This window comes from Puma concolor, chromosome D1 (genome assembly GCF_028749965.1).
Source record: "Puma concolor isolate L17-30 chromosome D1, mPumCon1.1.hap2, whole genome shotgun sequence".
NCBI classification, from domain to species: Eukaryota; Metazoa; Chordata; class Mammalia; order Carnivora; family Felidae; genus Puma; species Puma concolor.
The window spans coordinates 98,053,664-98,069,602 of NC_141676.1; the positions used below are offsets into that span (position 1 = coordinate 98,053,664).

The 15,939-nt window shown below is 52.2% G+C and overlaps 1 protein-coding gene and 1 long non-coding RNA gene across 4 annotated transcripts in view; one reads left to right on the forward strand and one right to left on the reverse strand.

Moving 5' to 3' along the window:
- SORL1 (sortilin related receptor 1) overlaps positions 1-14,639 on the reverse strand; it is a 173,187-nt gene extending 158,548 nt beyond the window's left edge. For all 3 annotated transcript variants that reach the window (XM_086678837.1, XM_086678836.1, XM_086678835.1), the window contains exon 1: positions 13,833-14,639. In XM_086678837.1, coding sequence (XP_086534963.1) covers positions 13,833-14,108 — 276 coding nt within the window. In that variant the 5' untranslated portion in view covers positions 14,109-14,639. The remainder of the gene's footprint in view (positions 1-13,832) is intronic.
- On the forward strand, positions 5,918-9,106 carry LOC147576912 (uncharacterized). Its single transcript, XR_015241277.1, has 3 exons — positions 5,918-6,196; positions 8,488-8,634; positions 9,016-9,106. It is a non-coding gene; the product is annotated as an uncharacterized LOC147576912 (long non-coding RNA).
- Positions 14,640-15,939: the final 1,300 nt, after the last annotated feature.

Consider the following 15,939-nt stretch of genomic DNA (forward strand, 5'->3'; position numbering starts at 1 on the left):
GGAGGAGGCCGTCTTTGGGTATCTGGAGTAGTTGTTACAATTCTATGATCCTATATATGGCACAACGTGCATAAACCTCAAAAAAAGACTACACTAGTGGAAGCAGTCAGACACAAAAGGTCACACGTGGCATGAGCCCATTTACATGAAATATGCAGAATGAGTAAATCCATACAGATAGAAAGTAGACTGCTGGTTGCCAGGGGCTAGGGGGAAAGGGAAACAGGAAGTAACCGTTTACTAGGTGAGGGGTTTTATTTTCGTTTAGAGCGATGGAAACGGCTTGCAATTAGACAGGGGTGGTGGCCATGTAACACTGTTAATGTCCTACACACCACTGAACTACTCACTTTAAAATGGTTGATTTTGGGGTGCCTGGGTGGCTCAGTCGGTGAAGCGTCCGACTTCGGCTCAGGTCATGATCTCGCGGTTTGTGGGCTCGAGCCCCACGTCGGGCTCCGTGTGGACAGCTCAGAGCCTGGAGCCTGCTTCGGATTCTGTGTCTCTCTCTCTCTCTACCCCTCCCCTGCTCATGCTCTGCCTCTCCCTGTCTCAAAAATAAATAAAAACATGGGGCACCTGGGTGGCTCAGTCAGTTAAGCAACCGGCTTCGGCTCAGGTCATGATCTCACGGTTCCTGAGTTCCAGCCCCGCGTTGGGCTCTGTGCTGGCAGCTCAGAGCCTGGAGCCTGTTTCGAAAGCTGTGTCTCCCTCTCTCTCTGACCCTCCCCGTTCATACTCTGTCTCTGTCTCAAAAAATAAACAAACATTATTTTAAAAAATTAATTAATTAATTAATTAAACAAAAACATTAAAGCATTAAAAAATAAATGCTACAAAAATTAATAATAAAATGGTTAATTTTATGTTATGTGAATTTCACCTCAATAACTTTTTATTTTATTTTATTTTTTTAATGCTTTTACTTATTCTTGACAGAGAGAGACAGAGCACGAGCAGGGAAGGAGCAGAAAGAGAGGGAGACACAGAATCCAAAGCAGGCTCCAGGCTCTGAGCTGTCAGCCCAGAGCCCGACTCGGGGCTTGAACCACAGACCACGAGATCATGACCTGAGCCGATGTCGGATGCTTCACCAGCTGAGCTCCCCAGGCACCCTCACCTCAATCATTTTTTATTAAGCCTGTATCAGTGACCTGTGAAGAACATCATACTTCCGGAGTGCTGATCTAATACCTAGAACTCCCACTCTTAACTGCTTTTTCGACTCATCTCGTTCTTTCTTTCCTGCTACCAAAATATGCAGTCAGAATGAGTCATAGAAGAGGCAGGCTGAGGAGTGGGTCTCTGGCCAAAGCAATCCTTCAAAGGGCCGTCAGCAGCATCCGCAGAGCCGCGGCATCCCCACAGGCCTCCTGGTCCCTGCTCCCAGGATCCCCAGTCCCCTGCTGGAGAATCAGCCTCGAGCTAGCATCCACTTCCAGCTCTCAACAATCCTCAGGACCCCCGCACACCTCAGTGCAAGCCACCCCCACGTTGTCTCTCAGCCCCCTCCGCCCGGCCCCTGGGGTGCCCTGGCGTTCGGAAGAGGTTAAATGATTTGCCTCATTATTCAGAGTGAAAAAAGGAATCTGCTACCGCCCCAGCCCCAAGCTCTGGGTTGTTATAAATAGAAAGGAGGACAAATAAATTGCTTGTTGTATGGAGGCCCTGACCGCTCCGGCCTTCCCCTACTGATGAAGGCACTGGGGCCTACTAGGTGCCAGGCATTCTTTGAGGCTCGTAAATGGTTTCTTCCCCCATCAAGAGGACACACAGCCCCTCTGGGGGAAATCAGTGTTGCAAGTCTGACCGGTGCGAAGAACCGTCAAAATACCTAGACTCGCTGAAGCTTATTCAGGAGGACGGGGGCTGTTAATGGAACAGGCCCCGTGTCATCTCCTTTCATTTCTTCTGCCATCACCTCTTTCAAAGTGGTCAAAGCCAAAGATCAGGATGTCCCAGACGGACACCCACAGCCTGTGGTCCTCACCACTCCTACACAGCTTCTTTCCAGCTCGCAGGATGAGGAGGACAAACAAGGCAGTCTGGTTCACTCCTCCGCCTCAGCAGCAACGAAATGCGAAGAAGGATTTTTTAAATTCTACAATGAAGGATAAAGCAAATACCCTGTCCTTCAATTTCGAGGACAGGAGGCTGCTAAATCCCCTGGACTATAGGACAGGCCTGAGGAAACCAAAGACAGACTCCCGAGGCCCAAGAATAACAAGGTTTTGTCAAACCATCCATTTGCATGACCTAAATGCTAGGTGTGCAAATGGCCCCTCCGTGTCCTGAGTGTCCCCTTTCAGGACGGTGTCCTCACTATATTTAGCAAAGCTCATTATCCTCCCTGGGCGCTCCACCTCGGAAGGAGAGCTACGATCTAGTTTAAGAACTCCCTGCAGAGAGCCCCTGCTCAGCTCACACATTTGACTTCTCTGTTGGCTCAAGACGCTTCAGCCACAGAACTCATAAATGACTTTGCTGATAAATTCAGCTGCCCACTTTACAGATGAGCAAACAAACAGAGAATGACTCTGGGTGAAAAAAACGCATTTCATTACCACCTCCTTCACTGGGGTCATGAGCTCGCTTTAGAAAAGAGGTAGGTATGGGGCGCCTGGGTGGCTCACTCGGTTAAGCATCCGACTTCGGCTCAGGTCACGATCTCGCGGTCCGTGAGTTCGAGCCCCGCATCGGGCTCTGTGCTGATGGCTCGGAGCCCGGAGCCTGTTTCCGATTCTGTGTCTCCCTCTCTCTCTGACCCTCCCCTGTTCATGCTCTGTCTCTCTCTGTCTCAAAAATAAATAAACGTTATAAAAATTAAAAAAAAAAAAATAGAAAAGAAGTAGGTAGGTCGGTAGGGGGATATCTTTTGCTTTCCCTCTATCAAAAGGGTAATAATCATATTTTCAATGACTTACAATACCAGTTCAGAAAGACTGACCTGTATTTCTGACTGATCCTTGGCTAGAAGAATCTATCCACCACTGACCTATCTGTGGCACCCCCTCCTGGTGAACCCCACTTTGTCATTTGGCCAATAGCAGCCCTGCTATTCCAGGAGGGCTCCCTATTAAAAAGAACCTGTGAGGGGCGCCTGGGTGGCTCAGCCCATTGAGCGTCTAACTCTCGGTTTCAGCTTAGATCATGACCCCAGGGTCCTTGGATCGAGCCCCGTGTTGGGCTCCACACCGACCATGGAGCCTACTTAAGATTCTCTCCCTCTCTCCCTGCCCCTTCCCCTACTCTCTCTAAATAATGAATTAATTAATGAATTCATTAAAATTTCTAAGAAACTGTAAAAAAATCTGTCATGAAAATCAGCAGCCCCTAATTTACCAGGTGGTAAGAAAAAGAAGAAAATATCAGGCCAGAAAGAACCTCAGAGAACATCTAAACCAACTTGCACATTTTGCAGATGAGGTTAAGTCCACAGACAGAGTCAGAGGTGCTGTTCCACAGGCCCCCAGAGCAGGGCATTACAGGAAGAGGGTACAGCGAGCCAGCTCAGCAGCCGGCACAGGCTGCTGACCCCCTAAGCCAGGGCTAACCGCAAATGAGGATTCACCTAGGAACCCAAGCCATTTCTAAGAGCTCTTTAGAGGATGGCTCTACAACATGCACTCACCTTGCCCTGCCTCTTTGGTTTGGCAGCTTCACCACAAATCGCCCTCCATCCACCTCGTTCATTCATAAATGTTTACTGAGCACTTACTATACAGCAAACGCCATGCCAGGTGTTAGGAAACAGAGGACTTCTGGGAGTGGGGCATAACCTCAGGTCAGGGAGAGGACGTGAGTGCCCAGAAGGCGTGACTTACAGTGGGGACCACAAAGATGGAGAGAGAGATGTTAGGAGAAACGGGATGGAGGAGAAAGATCCACACGGGGGGGGGGGGGAAGAGCAGAGCAAAAGCCAGGAGCTGGGAGGGACACGGGAACCGTCCCATTTGAAAAGCTGGAAGAAAATGAGTGCAACCAGGAGAGCCAAGGGGAGGGGAGAGTTCTATGAATCTCTAGGTTTTACAGGAGGAAAAGAGAGTTCACAGCAAACAGGCTGTGGATCCCTGGCTGCAAGCGAAGCTTTCGCTGGAGTATTTACAAGAGGCAAATGTGCCACAGTAAACTGGAGACAAGTCAGAGGCTTGGTTTTCAGTCTTGGTCTCTACGGTTTTAATAGCGGCAAGACGTTTGGTACGTCGCTGTATCTTTCTGAGCCTTCAAATACCCATCTGTGAAATGAGAAGAATTCTTATCTTCCTGATTTTATGGGGCTGTTAGAAGTATCAAACAGGAAAAAAAGGGGGGGGGGCATCAAACAAGATGTGACCCGTGAATACGCTTCATAACCCGCAAAATGCTAAAACGTTATTTCCTCTTGTTGGTATGTTATTTACGCCAAAATAAGCCATTCTTCACAAAATGGCTCTGTATAAAAAAATGAACATCAGCATCACCGAGGCTGGAATCCTGAGGCCTCAAGGGCCAACGATGACATCGTACATAGGACAATGATGAAAACGCCACACGCCTGAGCCTAGCTCAGAGCTCGCGGCCAGGAAGCCTTCCTCACCGCAATGTGGGGTAACCCAAGCTCCCGTTCCCAAGGCTCCAGTGCAGAGGTGGCACTGATTTCTAGAACTTTCCTTGCCCCAAAGGGACCACATTCAAATCACGCATCAAGCTCTCACCTTACCGGTGGCTCCTTTACCACACTGGGGAAGCTGAGAGAGAGGAGAACACATCCCATCCAGGGATGTGATCCAGGGTAATACGAGATGCCCCCTAAGCTCACAGGAGGGCAAGGCGCCCGTGGGAAGCCCCCCAGGCAGCTCTCTGCGAGCTCAACGCCCCAGCTCAGAGCCAACCAGCCTTTCACCCCTGTCCGAGCCCAGGGGACTAAATATATACAGATGAGATAAGGCATAGGTGCACCGTCTCCTGTGACGCAAAGAACTGAGCACAGGTTTCAAACGCTTCCCGTCTCCCCAAAAGCTCCCACGGTGTCACCGGCTGCTCTCCCACCTCCACTCTGTCCCCACACCCTGCTGTCAGCAGGTTCCTCTGCGGGGATCCTTAGGCAGGCCAGCACTGGCCTTTCTTCCCAGGTCCCCGGGGCAGACCCTCATGGAACTGCCTTGCACACAACCCCTGGGCTAACGAGAAACAGGGTCCTCCACTACCTGGACCACTACCCCATATACAGCTCATCTCAGAGGCACTCACTTGAGTGTCCACAGTGACAGTCTCCAAACCAGCCTTTCATCCAAGGCTGCCTTGACGATTTTTTTAATGTTTATTTATTTGGGGGGGGGGGGGGGGGGGGACACAATCTGAAACAGGCTCCAGGCCCTGAGCTGTCAGCACAAGCCCGACGACGCAGGGCTCGAACTCACAAACGGTGAGATCATGACCTGAGCCAAAGTCGGACATTTAACCGACTGAGCCACCCAGGCTCCCCGACCCAAGGCTGCTTTGAACCCTGGCCCTCCTGGTTCAATGAGATCATCCCAGCTTTTCCCGATTTCTTCTGGGCACAGAGGTTTCCTAAGAGTTCAAATCCATCACAACACTCCTCAGCTTCCCCACCCCCCCTCCCCCCCACCCCCCCACCCCCCCCACCCCCCCCACCCCCCCCACCCCCCCCCCACCCCCCCCCACCCCCCCCCCACCCCCCCCACCCCCCCCCCCCCCCCCACCCCCCCCCCCACCGCCGGCAGAGTGAAATGGATCTCACCCCAGTACCAGCTAGCGTCTTAAATTCAGGATCCACTCCTTGGCTCAAACCCACATTTATTTTACGTAAGAATCACCCTAGCCATCTTCCCCCACACTGATCCACAGTTATTTGGGGAAGGAAAGTTTCTACTGAACAGGCTAGTCTCTTTTCTAAAACACGGAAGCCACGTTACTTTCTTGATTTAAAAAACCAACAAGGGGGCGGGGGGAGAGGGTTGAATAAATAATAAACAGCACGTCGGCCCCCGCGCGGCGCAAAACGCCTATAAGTACATCTTTTTATTGCCCTTGTCTGCCATTCAGATTTGGGACATAATCACATCAGCCTGCCTTTCTGAGAATTCGTAGCTGTGTTTTTAATCTAATTCCGGGGACTGGAGATAAATCATCGTGAAGGGTCCCGATTTTCCGAGCCAAGAGCTTGCAGCGGCAGGAACAGCGATGGCATGCTAAGGTAAGGGGCCGGCCGGGAAGGGGGGGGTGGGGGCCCGCATGCAGTGATGAAGACCACACGCCCGTGATGTTTGTCTTCGTGCCAGCCTGCAGGGTCGCAGGGATGAAAGACAGACCCAGCTACGCGGAGGTAAATCAATAAGCACACAGGAAGCGGAGGGCAGGGGCGGGGAGGAGACGGCCCCACCGGCGAGGCACGGCTTGCATCTTGCACCGCTCAACAGACACGCATGGTGTGCGCAACACCACCCCGGCAAAGCCCGGTACGAGGGAGCTGGGTGTGCAAGGTCATGTCACAGGTGAAGGCCCAGGGGTCAGCCTTCACGACCCAACTGGCTAATGCCCAGAGGGGCCCCCCATCTCAGAGGAACGCTGCACCCACTGCACGCCCCGTGGCCGCTGATGCGTCCCGACCTGGGGAAGAGAGGCCACTGTCTCCCGACATCCAAGTTGGCAGTCGGCGGCCACTGAATCCTGCCTTTAGACTACAGCCCTCGGCTCTTGCTTTGCTCCCGCCATTTGTGGCGGAAACAAGTGCTGGCCTCTGCTGTCACCACGGCTTCTCTCCTGGGTGAGGCAGAGGTTGCCCAGTACTGCAAAAGGCAGGCCTCCCTCCATCCATTAAAGCTGTGCCTTCTAAGGGGCGCCTGGGTGGCCCGGTCGGTTGAAGGTCCGACTTTGGCTCAGGTCGTGCTCTCGCGGTTCATGGGTTCGAGACCCGCACCGGGCTCTGTGCCGCCAGCTTGGAGCTCAGAGTCTGGAGCCTGCTTCAGGGTCTGTGTCTCCCCCTAAATAAACATTTAAAAAAAAAAATTTTTTTTTTAAAGCTATGCCTTCTAAAACAGTGGCCAAGGGCCACATGTGGCCGTTTCAACCTAAACTTAAATTGACTAAAAGTAAGTGAAAGAAAATAAATTCAGTTCTCAGTCCTACCGGTCCTGTGCCAGTCGACACGCTGGACCACACAGACACAGAACGTCTCCGTCGCCGCAGGAAGGGCTAGCAAAGAACGCTGTGTTTGAAGACCTGCCGTGGGGCCAGGAAGACAGGGTCTTCCGGCTCTTGGCTAGCAGCAGTGACATGATCATGGACGTCACCACTGTTGCTAACAATGACCCCGTGGATAACAGAATTTTGTGCTTATTTTTGACTCCCCACCGTGGTCCTGATCGTTATGAGGTCCTATTTCTAGGGGACCCGCCCCAAAATGCACAAAGCATGCCTCGTGTGACAATCGAGACCTCAAGGTCTCACAGTAACACGAGAGAATCCAAATCTTGATGCTGATCAGCCACCGACCCTGCCTTCTCTGATTTATAGCATCATCAGCCACTTCAATGCCAGAAGGCTGTCCATGCCACTTCTTCGAAGGCCCCAGGTCCACAGGTCGATAAACCAATCAATTAGGTCGAAATTAACTGTGGCTCATTTTAAACTGAGGGAAATTGATTTTTGCATCTACGTGGCTGGACTGAATATGCCATGTGCCAATGGATTCGGGCGTACCTAGAGAATACACGGGAAGGTTCTATGCTCAACAAAGTGAACGCCCTACCCCTAAGCAGCCCAGACCACTTATGAAGAAATACTAGCCCTCGATTATTCAAACCAAAATGTAGCGAGCTCTCCTTTACTGCCATCACAACTAACTCTTTTTTTAAAATGTTTTGAAAAGTTAACGTAATACCTCAGCTTGAAGAGATTTCTGTGCAGTTATCTCTCAATTATCGGCATCTGACTTGTTGTCGAAAATTCCATACGCCAAACTGGCTTTCCCTGAACACGTTTATGCCAGCCATTTCACAGATCAGCTACTCAAGAAAGCAAACTCATTTTAATATTCACCTAAGCAAAATTTAACCAGGAGGGTAACCTGGTGCCTTAAATGAAAATAAATAAATACATACAGAGCAAAGGTAAATCGGTTACTTTTTGGATTACCTCCTTTCCAGGTTATTAGAATGTTCCCGTGTCTGCCCATGACTGGCTCCATCTACCTCCGGCCCTGGGATTGAACGATGGCAATACAAAGATGACTGTCACCTCTAAGGAGGAACAGACCCAAATATGACAATGAAATGCCCTGACAACATCCATCTTTGGCTGTGGGATATTAGTTTGCTCTTAGGACCTGCCTCCTGGATCCCAGGTCCCAGAGCAATTTATTAAACACACCACTGACTTCATTTTGCAGAATATAAAGAAAATAGTCTCAAAAAGAGCATGAGCAAAACCAAGATCCGTGATGTCTACGTTCTGACGTTCTCGCAAACCTGGGCTCTTCCCCTCTAGGGAACGGCTCTCCAGCAGCTTGCCAAGAAACAAGAGCTGCCATGCCGCTCGCCCGGCCTGCAGGAGCCCTGAGTGCAACGAGACCGCCTTTTCCTTCACCTGGCCTGGAGAAAAAGTGACAACCTATCTTACATTCTGACACTGCACGTAAGTCCCTACCTTTTAATAGTCATATACCATAAAGAACATTTTGGAGCCAGAGCGAATCTCATTACTCATGGTATCAGCGGCTATGGATAACAGAAAGCCATCGATATTGCAAGTTCCAAGTTTTCTGAACATACATGCCATACATGTGAGTAGAATGTTTCTGGAAAGACATACAGAAAAACTAAGCACAGTGGCAGCACATAAACAGGGGACGCGAGAAAGAGGGAAATTTACTTCTCGCTGTATTCTTATAAACATGTATTACCCACTGAAGGCTAAATGAACCCACTGGAAGGCTTTTCATTCTCTCTGTTTACTTCTCCGGCTCCTCGCCCCTCCCCCATCCCTGCTTCCTCCCATTCCTTCCACCTCCCACAGCCTCCGCCCACCGTGCCCCAAGATGTACAAGCCCCTAATGAACTAAAGGGTGGCCAGAGCCTGAGCAAAGAGCAGCCGGCAAGAAGAAGAGATGCCAAGTGGAACCAGGAAGTTTTTCAAGGTCACGGCCTTTACCGACCCAACCCAACACCCCAGGCCAACTCTTCACCTACATAGAAGGCCCCGTGAAACAACAAATGCTTTGCCTTCTCGTCTTTTGGAAGCAAACAGGTCAAGCATCCTAACGTCAGAATCAACCCGCCGATTCTTTCCCAAGCAAGTGTATCATGCAAGAATCTACTCCAAAGAGATCTAAAGCCGTAAGTACCCCACCCCCAAAGGAGGCTCTTTGTCCCAGGGTCTTGTGCTGTAACAGACACTTTATTTTCAGTCTCAAATCAGGACACTGAATACTCCCTGGCCTCTAAAAAGCAGGAATTATGAAGAGAGAGCTCACTGGAAGGAAAATAAACCTGTAAATCCTGTTAGGCTTTGCGCTTCATTCCAAAGGATTTTTTCCCCAAAACAATACCATTAGCAATAATACCATGATAGCCCTAAAAGGGAGGCTTCTGTACGACAGAATCCCAGCTCTTTGTTCCACATAACCCCCAGGACAGCACAGCAAAATCAGGACTTCACTACCCTCACCACGGAGAGAGCCAACCCACTTTCCCTCTCCGTTTGTGGGCTCGCCATGGTCCTCCTCCTAAATACCTTTTCTGTAACTTGGATGTGCTTCCTACCCTCTGGGCTCCTCCTCTTCCAAGCGGGCAGTCGGTCCACAAATATTCATTAAGGGCTTCCCAAGTGCCAGCCACAGAGAAGAGAAAGGCTTGGTCCATGCCCTCAAGGAGCAAACAGGGAAATGAGACAAACAAGCAATTATAACACAAGGCAGTAAGTGCTGCAACCAAGTTCAAAAGAGCTCTTCCCACTGGCGCCTGCCTGGGAATGCTTGGAGGTGTTCCCTGGATGCCGAAGAAGGGAACAGGGGCTTTGCGAGCAAAGACAGGAGTGGGAGAAGACCATCTCAGGCAGAGGAAAAGCAAGCATGACGACACAGAGGCAGGGAGCAGGCATCAAGTCTGGAAGAAAGTCAGTGTGGCAAGAACGACGGAGGCCCCCGTCTTCGACTTGGCGCTTTTGCGGCGGGGCTCAACCTCGGAGCTCTGAACTTGGGACTTCGACTTGGCCCTTTTTCGGCAGGGCTCAACCTCGGAACTCTGAACCCGGAACAGAAAAGTCCTAATATCTGACAGCAAGTTGTTTTCACTGCTCTTACCATATTTTATTATCACAAACATGCTCGCAAGGGATCACGGCAGAAACCACTCTCCCACGTTCCAGAACATGAGGAGGAATATCGTCACAGGAACCACGCCTAGTTTGCTCCATAGGCGAGTGGAGCCGGAGAAAAAGAGTACCAGCATTGCCTCCAACACAGTGCTCTTTCTCAGCTGCAGGCCAGCTATCTCCCTGCAGAAGCTCTCCTTCCCCTGTTCCCGAAGCCGGCGGCCTCAACGTCACCCCTACAGCTTCTCCGGTCAGACAGCTTCAGCTTCCAGCCCTAATCTGTGTTGCCAGGCATCCACTTAACCTCACTCGAAGGTCAGAGGGCAAGAAGCTGCAGTGGCTGAGCCCGATGACCCTTTACCCTCCATCTCCCATGCCCTCCCGTATCACACAACCCACTAACATCCGACCTTAGGGTTGTAGCTGCTTTATTGTGTATTTGCTCCTGTCCAGCACGGTCACACGCCTGGATTTGCATCTGCTGTATCTACTCCCTTAAACTGAAAACTTTCTGGGGTGGGGGGGGGGGTGAGAGATGAACAATGTCCTGCCCTCCCTCATTTGCACGCCCGTCTCGATTGAGAACTGCACTCTCTTCCACGGGCTACTGTGGGAAAATATTGCAATTCCTCAGGTTAAAAGGAAGGGGGAAAAAAAGAGTTACAAACAGAGAGGGAGGGAGGCAAACCATAAGACTCTCAAATACAGAGAAAAGTCTGAGGGTGGATGGGGGGGGGGTGGGGGAGAAGGGAAAACGGGTGATGGGCATTGAGGAGGGCACTTGTTGGGATGAGCACTGGGTGTTGGAGGTAAGCGATGAACCACAGGAATCTACCCCCCAAAACCAAGAACAGACTTTACGCACGGTATGTTAGCCAATTTGACAATAAACTATATTAAAAATAAATAGACGTTTAAAAAAAACCTGAAAGGCGAGGGGAGGGGAGGAATGAAGTGAACTTGGCTTAGAGCTAGAAGCAGAAGGGACATATAATTTATAGTCCGCATCCTGACACTGGAGAGTGAAGGCAGCGCTTTCATAACCAGCACAGACAACTTACAAACTAGGTCTGTCCCAGGGAAAACAGAGGCGAATGGTCACCCTTGCTAGAAAGGTCATTCCAAATAGATGAGGGACTCCGGAGCTCCAAGAGGGGCGCGCCAAAGCCCTTCAGTCACCGACTCTTGTGTTTTCAGCCTGAAGGGGCTGTGCCAAACATGCTTGAGACAGATAGCCCAGTACCGGGAAGTTCTTCCTTCTACCTAACTCAGATCCTTAAAGATTCGAGTTAATCCCACTTTTATTAACCTCGGGGCCTCAGAGAAGAGAAAAACACTGCCCTGGGCCTTCGTGGTAGGAATTCCTCATTATGAGTTCGCCTGCTAGCTCTCCATTCCTCAACTGAACCAAACTCCATCTGGTTGGCTCAGAAATACAAAAGCGGAGGGTTTGAGAGTCATTCCCAATGAGAACACAGTTCATCTTTAACTTGCCCCCCATCCCCAGGAGCCCTCACACACCAAACCCCAGCAAGAAATGGCACCTGTATGCATATTTTTGAGACTAAGAAGCTCTTTTTCTTTAATGTTTATTTATTTTTGAGAGAGAGAGAGAGAGACACGCAGAATGCAAGTGGAGGAAGGGGCGAGAAAGTGAGGGAGACACAGAATCTGAAACAGGCTCCAGGCTCTGAGCTGTCAGCACAGAGCCCGACGTGGGGCTCGAACTCATGAACCGCGAGATCGTGACGTGAGCCCTGAAGTCAGACCCTAACCGACTAAGCCACCGGGGCGCCCCCTAGGAAGCTCTTCCCTCAGCCAAAACTATAGCTGCGGGGGACATGAGCTCCAGAAAGAATGGACTCCCACCCCTCCCCACTCCCAGCCCCCAGAGAGCTGATTCAAGACAGCAGAGCTGGGTGGCTGTTAAGACTCAATGAACAAGGCAGTATCTCGTTTCCCCTCCCCCGCCCCCACCCAACATGGGGATGCTGCTGTCCCAGTTGAGAGCAAGGACCTTGCTGTTTTCTTTTCAACATACAAAAAGAAGTTTCAGATGGGGGTGGAGAGGGGAAGAAGGTCGGGACCCACAAACGAATCAAGCAGGCGGGCTCCGGCAGCCCTTGCCCGCAGCAGTTACATGCCCCCTTGGCACACACTCTTTCCCAAGGACTGATGGTTGATGGAAATCAGATGCTCCCACCCACTTGCCACCATCCCAAGCCCCTTTGGAGCCGTATTTTTTTTTTTTTTAATTTTAGAAAGCAGTTATTTAAGAAGCCTTGTATAAAGAGAGCACAACTATTTGATCACCCAAAGGTCACCGGGACAATGCCAACAAAAAACGAAACAGCAGGCAACTCTGCCCCACGTGACCTTGGGCTAGTCACTTCACCTTTCTCAGCTTGTGTTTCTTTATCGACAAAATGGCACAATCAGTGAGGTGGTTTATAAGGTTCTTCCTGGCTTCAGGGGTTGAATATTTAACTCTCTGTATTTCCTGAAGACATGGCTAAAGAAAATCAGTGAAGGGAGGCAGAACTCGGACTCATCTTTTAACTTCTACTTTAAATGGGAACATTTTGACTCTAGAAATCGTGCAATTTGCCATCTCCTCTGGCCCCACTTTCCCCCCACCCCACCACTGACCTTCCAGCTCTGATGTCAATCTTAACCACAGGGCTGGGAGTCTCATGAGGCAAAGAACATGGTCAAATTAATTTCGCCAATGCTGATACTAACCCCCACAAACTCGGTTTGCTATTCCTAGCAGTAAGTCTGGCCATAAAAGTGAAATTCATGTTACTTATGAGCTAATAAACCCATTGCCTGGATAGACATAAATCAGTTACGGAATAATGCCCACCAAATTCTTGCAGTCTTTCAAACCCCTAAGTGTCATGAGTTAATATCCCTGTCCAAAAATAAAGTCAGTATCTCAAAGAGGGAGGTGGAATGGATAGACCACCCCCCCCCCCACCTCCCGCAACCAACAACAGCAAAATTCAGCCCTTACACAAACACACAGACGCACGCACACCCCTTGCTCTGACCACGGCAAGATAGTCAGCTTTCAGGTTTGCCCACCTTAATTGTGGTGCAGAAACCCCCTCCCCTGCCTGCTCTGTGTAAGTATCCTGCAACTGCAGGGTCCTCGCCTCCACTGCCAACTGACGATACACACTAAAGAAACCCCGTTTTTCAGCCACATGTAAAATGAAGCTGCACCCCTCCTCTACCTGCTGGAAACTACGCCGGTGTGCCCCCACCCCGGGGAAATGTGCACCGCACCCCGCGAGTTTACCTGGCAGACGTTTGCTAAAATCGACAGGAAGAAGGAAAGATCAATGCAATTCAAGTGCTGACGGTTGTACTCGTGCGAGGGGAGGAAAACACAAATGCAAGCCGGGAAGTCCCCAGTGGTGCCTGCACCTGGGAGGCCACCGCAGAGGATGGATGCGGGGCTGAGGAAGTGCGGGGAGAGGAAAGAGCCGGAGGAAGGCGGGTGGCCAGCCGCTCACCTGTCCGTACACCTTGATGGGCTCCGGCTGCAGGGCAGCGCTCCGTCTCCGCCGGAGAGGCTTCTCGTCCGCCCCCCGGGGCCCCCCGCGCGCCCACAGCCGCAGCTCGCGCGGCTCGCCCTGCACCACGCGGAAGCCCCGGTCCTGGGGCAAGGGCGCGCGGCCGCCGTGCAGCGTCTGCGTCCACACCTCGCACAGAGCCCCGGGCGGCAGCAGCGCGACCAGGGTGAATAGGAAGGGGAGTCGGGACTCCCTCCTGCTGCTCCGTGTCGCCATGTTCGGGCGAACGCTGCCGCAGGTGGCGCCGCCGCCAGGAGAGAATGTGCAGCGCGAGGCCGGGACGGCGGCTGGGCCGGGGCCGCGCGCGCCGCTCCCGGAGCTCCAGGCCGCCCGCGCCGCTCGGGGCCGCCCGCTGCGCCCGCCGCCGCCGCCGGGTCCCGCTCGGCTTGGCGCGGCGCCGTCACGTGTGCGGCTCGCAGCCGCGTCCCCCCTTCGCGCACTTTCTGCGCTCGGCGGCCTCGGCGCCACTCGGGCCCCTCCCCCGCGCGGGGATGGGGAAGTCAAGGCAGAGAGCGCCTGCGAGCGTGCGTCCCCTTGGCCCGCCGGCGGGCGCACCGAGTCGTCCTCCCTGCGGCGGTCGAGAGTTGTGTGGGGCTCGCTCGTCTTCCCCGGAGTTAGTTGCCTCCTCCGCAGGGTCGCGTCGAGGTCGCCCTAAACCGGTCTCCTTCCCTGACTGCACAGCCCCCGGTCCTGTCTCGCCGCACGACCACCTCCCCTGGCCCCCCGCCGCATCCCCACCTCGGCGGGAGAGCCCGGAGCCAAAGAAAACGAGCTCTGAGAAGGCAGAACACGGCAGCCGGCAAATTACGGGCCAGATGAACCCGCCCCCATTGTGAAATTCACACGGTTTCTACTACTCTGGGCATCAAAACCTTTTTGAAGTGGCCACAGCCCTCCATCTAGCTCAACTGCCCAGGCCCCGAGCACAGTAAATACGCGCCCGCACAGAGGCAGTAAGAGCCAGGGACCATCCCAAAAGGGGACAAGCACGCAGTTATACAGTGGTTCCTTGCACACGTGAATGCCTGTGCCTGACACTGGGCCCCGGCACAGCGGCTTGCCTGTGACCCTCCAGGGTGACCAAGCACTGAGCCACCCTACCTACGCTGCTGCCAAACAGGCACAATATGCCAGTTCTCTCAGCCTGCGGCCAACACCTGCCGCAAGCCTCTAAAGCTTGCCACTGGGGGTGGGAGGGGACAGACACACTCAAAAGAGGGAGGAGGACACAGGTTACAGCTCAATTCAGCTTAAAGATCCAGACCCTCTTTGAACCAGGAGATACAGTTCCCGCTGTTGGAACTATGGAGGCACACCCAAGGTAAACATGGATTTGCGGGTTCGTAGGAGCAGTCAAGACCTAATCCGCTGTGGCCTCCTCTCTTCCATTTTATATTTCACTGTGCTCAGGTCTCAGATCCTGGGTTTTGATAAGACTAAAGACAGAAGGAGCAAGGCTAAAAGATGAGGCCGCTTCTACGGTCGTCCAGTCCTTGGTTTAGAGGGAGCAGGGGGTGATCGGTTCAGTTCTCCCAAAATGCTCCTTGTTCTCAACAAACCACAGTAGCTTGATTTCTCCACCCTGCCCTAGAGTCCTCTCCAGTTAGCTTAACAGAGGCCCCCTCCCCTGCCAAGCGTCACCCTTCCAAATGAGGGACAGCCTTTCCTCACCTCCTTAAACCCAGCATTCTGCCACCCTCCCCACCCCATGCCAGACTTGCTGGGGACCAGGCCTCAGGTTCTGCAGTCCCCTACCTCTTCCCAGCCCATTTTCTCCCCGAAGCAGGTTCCCCCCCGAACCCCATCTTTCCGTCCATCTCAATACAATCACAGAACCACCTGGTTCTCCCCACCTAGCAGATCACTTATCCTCTGGGAAAGCCACGGAACCACTGCCAGCTCCCACCCCCAATCTAGACCAGTGATGTCTTGTCAGGACCACCTTACCAGAAGCGGACCACCCTGTGGCCTCCCCAGACCAACAGCAAAGGCACTGCCATCCCCATTTAACCCCCAAGGATAAATGAGCGGAACACAGCTCAAGTCA